Source organism: Solea senegalensis, linkage group LG11 (assembly GCF_019176455.1).
Source record: "Solea senegalensis isolate Sse05_10M linkage group LG11, IFAPA_SoseM_1, whole genome shotgun sequence".
Classification (NCBI taxonomy): Eukaryota; Metazoa; Chordata; class Actinopteri; order Pleuronectiformes; family Soleidae; genus Solea; species Solea senegalensis.
Window position 1 is genome coordinate 12,463,808 of NC_058031.1, and position 11,429 is coordinate 12,475,236.

Genomic DNA, 11,429 nt, shown 5'->3' on the forward strand with positions numbered 1-11,429 from the left:
ACTGTAGATACACATGAATGGCAAAAATAGTTTGAGTTCTACTAGTGATAACTGAATTACAGTTTTGACTAGTAAAAAATATTAATATACGTATGTACTGATTTGAACTAAAGTTATAAGCACAGTATCTGACTGGTCATTCTCTGCACCTACACACACACCATTTACAATGGTCTTATTGCCTTGTCTCTCCCCCACAGTCAGCTGGGACACACAACAGCATGACACACGTCATTAGAATATTATAAGTGCAAATCATAACCACACGTTTCTACTTGCACACCGTTACAAAGACTCTTCTTCTTCAAGCTCAACATTACGTTTATTTGCACAGCAAATTACAGTAGCACTTGCACTTACAGTATGTCACATTCAAAATCATCTCTTTTGTGCAGACAACACATGACAAGCGTGGACTTTGTAATGTGGCTTTAACACAGTGAGTGAGCACTGTCCCGAGTTTGCAACCGTTTCTAAGACGCTTGAAATGAAAAAGCTGCAAACATCTGACATCCTATTTAAAATGACAGCAGCTGGATCAGGAAAAAGCATAAAAAAGTATAAAAAAACCTGCATACATTTCAAGAACATGATTTTGACTACAAAAAATCTAACTCTACATTTATTCTGTACTGAATTTATATTAAATTGTCACAATTATGGTCCGTTGTCTACTTCAGTCTGTTGGGGTTTTTCAGTAGGGATGCATGATATTAGATGTTTTGCCAATATCTGATATGTGTGATGTGTTGGAAGTGCTTGGGTCGATAACAGATATATATATATATGTGTACTGTATATATATATATATAAATATATATATATATACATATCTGTGGTGAAATTAAACACTATTTTACATACTCATGTCACAGCAGATGCAAATCTCCACTGTGTAAAATAAATAAACAAACAAAAAACATTGTCGGTGAGGGCATCGACATAGATGTCACAGAGGTAGCAGTCTATTGTTTTAGTCACTAGTCATCAAACGACCTTTGGCGTGTTTGTCGGCAAGACTGTGCACGACTGGTTTTCATTGACTCGTCATGCACTTGAACCTGTTATTGAAGTAGAAGACTTCATTATGGAGGTTAACATCAGCAGTGGAGGAGGAGTAGCGGAAACTTTTGTAGGCTTTTTGTGAGTCTGTTTGACCCCAGGGCAGTTTGATCTTTGATGCGTGGTTAACAATGACGTCACTGCAGGAGCCAATGTGGAGGGAGCCCAGTGCGTCGACGAAGAACTCTGCAATCACAAAACATATTTTTTGCTTTGACAACCAGATTTAGATCTTCTGTTGAGTTCTGTTTCACATGTGTCTTAAATACAACAAAAATGTTGGTAGCATCTTAATCCAATGAGACTCACCCAGGTGACCTTTTCGTGCCAGACGTGGGTTAAAGCCAACCTGCTGCACTTTGTCTGTCCGTCCCATGAAGAAGTTGATGACAGCGTCAGCTACCACACAGTTGGGAAATCCATCAATGACATGATGGTATCCATGTCTCATATGTAAACAGTCGCCCTCCTCTCCTCCTTCCTCCACTGAAATGGTGTGACGGTAAGTTGCAGTGTAACCCGTCACCTCTCTCACTGCACCACCAACCTGAAATCATTAGGTGACACTGTTAACACAGTAAAGATGAATCATTACGCAGTCTTGTAGAGAAATTTAAAAAAAAAAGCAAACTGACTGACAAGATTGTGAAAGCGTTTTCAACACATCCTTCATTTACACAGAGCTACTGCTTTTCAAAACAAAGCTTTGGAAGCCTTTTTTCTTTTACCTCTACAGGGAGAAGTAGTGTGTGAGTGTGCTTTTCAACATCTAAAATAGTTTAGAACTTACCTTCAACACCTTGTGTATATGTTTGATTTAATACCAGAGACAAAAGTAAAGAAAAAGCAACAAAAAGACACCATCAGAATTATGGCACATGGGCCCTTTGCACAGCAGCCATTTGTCAGGTCACAAGAGGACAATCAAAGGTGGAACTAATGACAAATAATGGCTGAGTTCCATTTAGCTTTCTTGCTGTCTCACTGTGCTGCCGACTAACTTGAACGGAACAGAGCCATCATTTATGTGATCAGTAACAATATCGGTGCTTTTCCCACTAAAACGTTTCAAAATGGCTGCTTTGCAAAACACTGATCAACATCTGCCTCAACATGCAGATACACACCAGATCTAGAGTGGTCTTCTCTAGGATGTCCACCATCTTCTCTAACTTAGTGTTTGCAGTGAAGATGAAGTCATCATCCGCCCAGAGCACATACTTAGTGGTCACTTGAGACACTGCCAGGTTTCTTCCTGCAAACCATCCCTGCATACAGTCAACGACAGGTGGTCACAACATATTAGCTGCACTGTTACATAATCACAATCAATGTGTGTGTGTGTGTGTGTGTCTAACAGGCCGCCTGTGTTTGAACAGCTGATTCGGACAGGGTGTAGATAGATAGATAGATAGATAGATACATAGATAGATAACTTTATCCCAGAGGGGAAATTGGGTCATCGTGGCAGCGGTAGAAATGAATCAAAAATACAGAAAAATACTAGGTATAATAATCAATACACAATAATGATATTAAAAAACACAATATGCCAAACTATACACTATATACAAGATGCTTGGCAGTGGATTTTAAGTACTACACTACTGTAGTACTTACGGTACTACACAGTAAGATAGGTAGGAGGGAGGACAACAGGAAGAATTGGAAAGTACTGCTAAGGACAAGAGGATGTAGACAAGGCTGCTGCCACAACAAAAGAAACAATATAGGTTTCTAATGTTGCTTCAGCAGGTTTGAGAAACTGGATATGTGCACAAATTGGTCACAAAAGTTTCAATTTCTTTTTCTAAAGCACAACTCTTGAGCGGGATACAGCGGTCAGAGTATTTCTGACATTCTGACACTGATGTACTATATACACATAATGTCTTACCTTTCCAAATGGCATGATGTAATGTTCAATGTGAGGCCCAGTCACTGGCTGAGGGTGTTCACTGTCATCTGCAATCACTATGGTGACAGTGGGATAGTAGCTTCTTATGCTGTCGATGAGATCTTTGAGTTTGTCGTAGCGCAGGAAGGTCTTGGTGGCGATGGTAACGAGAGCGCTAATATTGTACTCTATAAGTGTGAGGAAAAAGAAAAAGAAAACATGCATAAAAAACAAATTTATTCATACACTTTGCATGAAATTAAACAGAATCCGTATATTATTACGCACAAACCTTTTTGATATCCAGAGTTGTAAAGTTTGGGCATGGGTCCATGTCCAACTTTAATGCTGAAAAACGCCTGGTGACCGTCTGTTGCAAACTTGACTGCGGAGCAAAATATACTAAGTGTGAATCACCCAGGTTTATGACAGCGTATCATCTACTGTTTTTTCTTATGCGTGACATTAATAAGCATCTCTGGGCCAGCAACACTGAGCTGGAAACAACACATAACCACAACACATGAGACTCTGAGGAACAGAAAAGAGTTTGCAGCTTGCACGGTTAACACATTGCCCCATTGTCACTGTGCTAGTATTCAGTCAACTCAAATCAGAAGTGGACATGTGTCTAGTCTTGTGTAAATATCTACATATTCACTTTAATGTCAACAATGGTATAAATGGTTTAGAAAGCACACAGGGTATAATTATGCCCTAGGGTATTGGAGTTTGATGCCTGGTAACGGAGATGTGAAGTGGCAATTTAAGACCTAAACCAGTGAGAGGAAGCAATGCACTAAATCATATTCTGTCAGACAGAAGAGGAACTACCGCTTTGTTGACGTCCACCAACTTACAATACAGGGAAATAGTTGGTGCTATAAATGACAGCGCACAGAACATAAGAGCAAACGTTTCCATTTGCGAGATTGTGGAACGTATTGACACTATGGGAGACTGTCTGTCCCTCTGTCCGTCCATCTGTCTCTCACTCTGTCTATCCATCTAACAAATGGCCTTGGTGGCGGTTTGCACTCTCTGAGTGCATCCTCTAATTTTATATCTGTGGTTGTCTTGTTGTCTGCTGTATCCTGGGGAATTGCATACCAAACACAAATGGAAAGAAGAATAAATAAAATAAACTAATAACAATACAAAAAGTAGGTAGAATTTAGAAGCTTTTTATTATCATCTAACGATGACAGTGACTTACTGAGTAATTTCAACTCATTCTTCATATTTTATAACACACAGGGTTTATTTATAAAAAACCTGCATTTGTAATAATAATAATAATAATTTGTAATAATAACAGAGTAGACTGAACTGAATGAATACTTGACTTACATAAATGTTCTAAGTACTGCATTACCTGTTGTTCGCAATCAGTAATCGGTGCAGAGATAAGTCATGCTAGTAAATCATATTCCATGTTTGTCTCTCAGCCATTTCGTCCAGTATTACATAAAAACAAATAACTAATAATAATAAACCGGTACAGCCCAAAACAATACTACTATTAGTTCTAAAACTACGTTAAAAATGAAATACATACATTTAGGATGTTTTGGCTGGTTAGGGGTTAAACCAGCAGTCAGGCTTCTAGTGATTTAGGACTTTGAACTGTGGAGGGCAGCATTTACCTTCTCCGTGTATACATCCTGCCGGAATCTACTAGAAGAAGAGTGGGTGACGTGAGTTGTGTGGGCTACACCGTCTTATCTCTCACAGCGCCTGACTTCTCTCTCTTCCTGAGTCGCTGCTCACTCAAGACTAAAAATAGAGACACAGCTAGAGTGTGTACAGTATAGTCACACTATTTGCAGACCACACCCCGATATCTTCCACCTGTTCCTTGTTCTCTCAGTTCACTGTGTTAAATCTCCACTAATCCTTCACTGGTCACCAGATCATCTTGTCAATAACCTGCAACTCCCTCATGTCCTCCATTGTTTATTTATTTGTATACTTTTAACCGTTTTTTTTTTTTTTTTACTTTTGACCCTCAAGCTCAGGGTTATTGAAACTTTTTGCAAGTAAGACTTTTTGTGAAATCTGCCATGTTTCATTATAACCTAATCTTTAGGGTTAAAATACAGCATGTTTGTGTGTGTTGTGGTGGCCTAAATCTGTTTACACAGTCACATTATGGGGACTTGCCTTCCTTGTAGGGACACAAAGTAAGTCCCCAATAATGTAAATGATTACATTTTAGGATGGCGTTAGGGTCAAGTTAAGGTAAGGCCAGCTGTAGTTAAGGTTAATATAGAGCTTCACGAACACTAAGATACAGATCATTATATGTAGTTCAAAGGTTTCCCTGTTAATGGTTATGTTGTTTCTGTTTGCTCCAGCTGACGTACCGACAAAACAATAAAGTTCTAGGGCTGAATGATTTGGCCTAATTCTGTTCCATTAAAGTGCAGCCTTCGCGGTTTGCTAAGTGCGTTGAATTGACATTCTGCATAAGATTTAACTCGTGTACATGACATTGGACTTTTCCATTCGAGATATTAATCAAATAATAACTTTACCTGTATCAGCCGTCTTTGGGTGGAAAACAGTGTTTGTATAGGTGACAAACTGTAGCTGCCTGTTCAGAGCAGGGAGGAAAGGACTCGACAGTGTCATGAGCTTCTCGCCTTCTCCTTTAACAGCAACACCATTCACTGTGGCGGCAACATCAAACACCCCTAGAGTTGCTGTCAAATACACCTGTGATATAATTTACATGGTTTTGAAAAGACACATTTAAAACAGTAAAACACAATATTCATGAAAATGGTATGTAAACATCTGTGAAATTGCCAAATTATAGAAATTACCTCATGTTTTGTTTTTTCTTCCTTCAGACCCAAACCTTTGGCGAGACAGAAATGATTAGCTTTCATTGCTGGATGATAACGATTTATTACGAGTGACAGACTTGAAAAGCAAATGCAGCACCAACAAGTAAGACACTGTCATTAGTCAACACTTAGATATTGTGTGTTCTTACCAGGAATGAGGATTGTTTTGAGGGGTCGCACCTCCACTCCCTGGGTGGGATACTGAAGGGGACTGTTGGCCTCAGCTATGATCGGCAAATCTGCGGGGCTGTAGGACCTTATAGAGAAAAAACAGGAAATAGATGATTTAAAATATGAGGCATTTTGGCTAGTCCTCACAACTTCAAAGGGCCTTCTGAGGATTGGGTTTAGTGTAAGGGTTAGGGGTTAAAGGGTTTACACATTTAGTTGTGATGTTAAGGTTAGGGTAAGGGGCTAGGGAAGGCATTATGTTACATATATATATATATATATATACATATATATATATATATATATATGTATATATATATATATATATACAGAGTGTATACTCTGTTACATAGAAAATAAACTTTGTAAACAATTAATCAACCACATTACAGATACAGCACAGCTAACAGTCCTGTGGGAGGTCGGCATAGAAGCTGCCTCAGAAAGGGAAGAGGCTGTAATACACTGCTCTTGCCAGTGAGTGCTCGGAGTCTGGATGGAGAACCATCATCTATCTGGTAGAAGTTAGATGCCGTGACCTTGTTGGAGGATCATTTTGAGGGACATGCAAGTGACAGAAGCAAACCAGTGGAAGGCCCCGAAGGAACTGGCCAAGTGGCAGAGGAAAGCAAACTCCGTCTTTGGCTGAGGAGGAAGGCCACGAGTTGGAGCAGGCCTAACACCAAGGCTGGCTGCAGGGAGATATCCCTGTCAAAATCAGGAGACATTTCGGTACAAAGCGGCGAAACGTTGAGGAAAGGTGGTACCTGGCTAATAATTCTGCAGTCAGCCAACCAAATGGCACTGGAGATGGTGCGCCAGGCAAGTAATACCAGTGCAGAATAACATCTATCTCTATACTCTATATCACTGTATGTAACTACATAGCGAATGACAAGCAACAACTTTCCATTAGCTATAGGTCAATTAGAAAAGCTTGTGGGATGACAGTTCTGGGGAGTGGTCACTGGTTTAGGGTTACTTAATGGGGTTACTCATAATATAATATATATTACTCATCTTACCTCTTCTGAAAGTTGCTGTACTCCTGAGCTCTGTGATGCTTCACACCCTCAGGGTCAGGATGGGACTCTAGAAATGCAGCGTCCAATTTATGGGCCCACACGCGCGGGAAGAGCAGACTGGAGAGCGGCAGTTGAAAAGACTCTTTGTCAGCCAGGCAAAAGCATGAATTCAGAGCCAAATGACTGTCAGAGAGAAAGAAGCAGTGAGATGATAAGTAGTACGAAGTCAACGCAAAATATAGATATAATACGTTGACAAATAACACACCTAGCCACTTTGTCCTTAACATGATAGGCAATGGATTCATGGCCACTAGTCAGGTAAGGATATTGCTGTGCGAGGACTTTGTTAAGTAGACTCTCCCCTCTTGGCTGTATGTCGACAATTTGGCTGGGCCCATTGCTCCAAGTATGAAACACGGCAATCAGCACACCAACACTGACAAATATCAGTCCAAGACACTTCTTATGGGTGCTTCGCATCTGAAATGAAAAAATGGAAATGGACTTTGCCCTTCAACTTGCATTTGTGGTCTTCACATATTGTGTATATTAAACAATAGTGGCTGAGAACATGTGGTAAAAATGACATGTGACCAGATATAAAAACACAAAAAAAAGTTCTGACACCTCTGTCCAGATCTTTACTGGCTGATCCTTTCAGCGCAGAACTTGTACGGCGGGTTCAACTCAACTGTCTTTCTGAAGGTTTATTTCACACACACACAGTTAACGGTAGCTGGAGAGCAGTTAAGCAGCAGTTAGACAGTCGGTTAGTTAGGTTGTAAAAGCGACAAGTCGTACAGGTTCTGATGATAGCACATACGAAGGTTAACAAAAAGGGTTTGATAATGCACTTTAAAGGCAACAGTGCTTTGATACCAATTATACCAATAAACATATAAATAGAATGATAGCTTTGCCTGCTACAAAGTTCTACAACCTCTATCTAAATCTGAATCTAAAATATGAGGAAATGAAGTAAAGAAGAACAGAAAGGGGAGCGGACTCCTGCCAAGTCCGATTAGTATAAACAACTTAGGGTTTGGTTGCGTATTTGGGCTTGTTCCCAGCTTCATGAGTTGTCAAGCAGATATTTTTAGTAAGTTATTTAAATGTAGGATAGTTTGTCCGCTTACTGGATCCCTCCACCCCTTCCTTCCCCCACACACACACAGTTGACAGCAGAGTTTTCCCACCAGCACCCTGCTTTGATGGCAATAAGTACTAGCCAGTCAGAGATAGCATAGGTCGATTTGTTTTTTTGGGGTAGGAGAACTTGGGAAAACTTAAGACTCAGTCATTTGTTTGACAGAGCACAAACCCCTTTATTGCTGCAGTTTATCTGTAATTTCTCCTGTTTCTGTGTTGTTATTATTTGACAATGGGGTTTTCTGCAGTCCCTGTTATAGAGTTTCCGACACTTGTATAAATGTCCTGCCTTAAGTCGCTTTGTAGCAAAAGTGAACTTAATTCCAAAGCCAATCAATGGGCTTGACTTTTATGTGCTGTTTCAATTCCTCAGTCACCAAGGCAAGGAAGAGTCATGTAAAGGGTTTGCACACTTGCCGTACATCCAGGTTACATTTCCATCCACCTATATGCAAGCCTCTCTCGGCTCAACAACACATTGTGAGGCAATCAAAAAAACTTTTCACATCAAAACTAGCACAGCTTCCTAAAAAAGATAAAGAGGAATAAAGAGGAAGAGAGAAAAGGCGTTGGTGGATTGCTGCGGCTCTGTTTATGTGCAACATGTGATAAATTACCCCTAAAACCATGAAAATGTCACTTCCCTACATGTTATCAAAGGGTTAAGTTAATATTTGCAGACTCTGGTCCTCATTTGACTGAGCAGACCATGCAAAACAGTGTGTGTGTGTGAGTGAGTGTGTGGAACAGTGGCCATGGCCCAACAGAGAGCAGAGAATGAAGCTGAATTTGACATGATTTAAAACCTAATATTTTAAACACTTAGCGACTTTTATAATACATCCAAGTTACTTTCCTATCCACAGGTATCCAAGCTTCTCTAGGATCAACAACACATAGAAATATTCCCCTGATGTTCCAGGTTGTGATCTTCTAAAACAGAGAACATTCACCAAACTGCTAGATATTTTTCAGTACATATCTCCCAATCCCTTTATCTATCATAGCCGTCCTTGGTACTTTTTATTTAAAGAACAAAATAACATCAGAAGGGCCACAAAGCCACGTTCCTTTCCTTGCGAGAATATTTAATCAAAGGCTTGGCAACAGTTAACGACTTCAACTGTTCATAAATTACATTTTAACAGTGATCTTGCACCAACCACCCGACCTAACCCTAAACTAAAACTAACTTAACTCTGGCTCCTACATGTATATATACATATATATATATATATATATATATATATATATATATATATATATATATACTGTATATATGAACACAGTACATGAGGTTGAGTTTTCTTTATTTTTTTTATAAAGTTTATGGTTAAAATGTAAAATTAAACCCTCGGTTATAGTTTGCTGAATCAAACAAGGTGCTCTAGTAGTTTCAGGGCCAACTTCAAAACTAAACTAGAATGTGCAGAGGCTACAGTAAGATAAACTGACCAAGGAACATTGGAAATGCTTAATATTAGGGATGAGATGATACCGATATCACAAACTCAAGCATCTACCGATACCGATATTAGTCCGATACAGTCATGTAAGACCATTTATATGAACTATGTTCTTAACAACACATTTGTGCTGAGTCATTTCAAAGACATAATTCTCCAACTGTGAAACAAATATTGTTGTTTATTTTTAACTGTCCGATATCAGATCCAGGGATTTTGACCAGTATCGGGCCGTTACCAATAATGACCAATACCGATTCCCATAGTTTCCAAAGTGTGTGTCCCTCCATGTTCTTTTAAAGGGACATGTAGGGCATTTCCTTGTTACCAAAATATTTATCCAGGCTCTAAAATATTGTATATAATGGTGTGAATAAATGTCTTCTGTGAGCTCTATTTAGCAAGTTAAAAATTGTAGAAGTAAACTACACTACTGTGCAACTGAACCAACCACAAAGCAGATCAGGCTGCCCATTTAACCCAGCAAGATATGTGCTTCAAATCTGATAATCTCGACAAACACCAGGAGCAATTTAGTGTAAACAGTGAAATTATTTAGCTGTACAAAAAACAAAATAATGAATCACTGTGCTGGTAAAAGGCTTTCGTATTATGCAGTTAATGCCCCTCTCTTTACCACAGAGTTGAGGTAGGCCTAGTAGCTAGTTAGATTTGTAAATTTTGAGGAGGGGCCTAAACTGTTTTTGAATAATCACGTATTCCCTGATGTTTTTAAAGCTTCGTTATTTTTTACTATGTGTTTGCTGCATATTTTCACCATAGAGGCATACATGAAGGCTTAGCTAATCTTATCATAATGGGTTAATAATTTATAAAGACAGAGGAGCAGCTGGGTTTCAGTGACAAATTATTTATATGGTTCAAGGTTCAGGCAGCAAGCCTCCTCCAGGGCTTCATTTCCTAGAAGAACATATGTTCACCTATTCAACATGTATAATAATCTGTGTATGTACATGTAAACAGATGAACGGATGAATCCAAAGCCCACTATACTATTATTATTATACACAACATTACATTTAGTGATTTAGACAAGTAGTGAGTTGGTTGGACGCTCTCTGGTTAATATAAACAGGGGAATATCGATGAAAACAGTCGATTGGCAATTCACCTAACTGTCCCAACACCAGACACGAAGAAACTTCAGACAATAAGAGACACAAGAGGAAGAGAGAGAGTACACGGATCTTACTGTTTAGTTTCCTTGCGTCCTCAAGTGAATAACTTTGCAGCATCTGATCAGTAACTGAGAGGCGCGCCCACTTTGCACAAGAAGCGACAAGAGCGTTGGAGTGACTCCTCCCTCTTTCAACGAATTTCTCCCTGACAGGAAGCGGTGCTGTCGATGTCGTTCTTCTTCTGTCTGAGGTCGCATTTTGCTGGTGTGACTGTTCTAACTCGCTGAAACGGGATTAATTCATCTTCTGCTTGCTTGGTACTTCATTTTCCCAGCACACTGGAGGTGTTGGCTGCTGTGTGACGAACACGTGCTCATCACTCTCTCTCTATCTCTCTCTCTCTCACACACACACACACACACACAGTCTGGTTTCCATGACTTCAGAGGACACTACATTGACTTAAATTAATTTCTGGAAGACTTACTCTAGCCTTAATCACAATTACCACAGCAAGGCCTAATCCTAACCACAACCTTACCACCAATCATCAAGTCTTAATCTTCAGAAAGACCACTGAATTTTCATGGATCACCCGAAATATTCTGACAGTGATAGGTTTGATCTCTCCCTCTTCCCGTCTCTCTCTCTATTCCTCTCTGTCA

At 39.5% G+C, this 11,429-nt stretch overlaps 2 protein-coding genes across 5 annotated transcripts in view; one reads left to right on the plus strand and one right to left on the minus strand.

Moving 5' to 3' along the window:
* Positions 1-11,429, plus strand: part of samd11 (sterile alpha motif domain containing 11) — a 1,171,052-nt gene that overhangs the window by 427,009 nt on the left and 732,614 nt on the right. The gene's annotated exons all lie outside the window — the stretch shown is intronic.
* On the minus strand, positions 304-10,922 carry b4galnt1a (beta-1,4-N-acetyl-galactosaminyl transferase 1a). The gene is made up of 11 exons (XM_044038095.1): positions 10,839-10,922; positions 7,276-7,490; positions 7,008-7,190; positions 5,961-6,067; positions 5,788-5,822; positions 5,497-5,677; positions 3,252-3,344; positions 2,960-3,147; positions 2,190-2,330; positions 1,372-1,609; positions 304-1,248 (listed from the first exon to the last, which is right to left on the minus strand). The coding sequence occupies exons 2-11, from the start codon at positions 7,488-7,490 to the stop codon at positions 1,037-1,039; spliced, it is 1,593 nt and encodes a 530-aa protein (XP_043894030.1). The 5' UTR covers positions 10,839-10,922; the 3' UTR covers positions 304-1,036.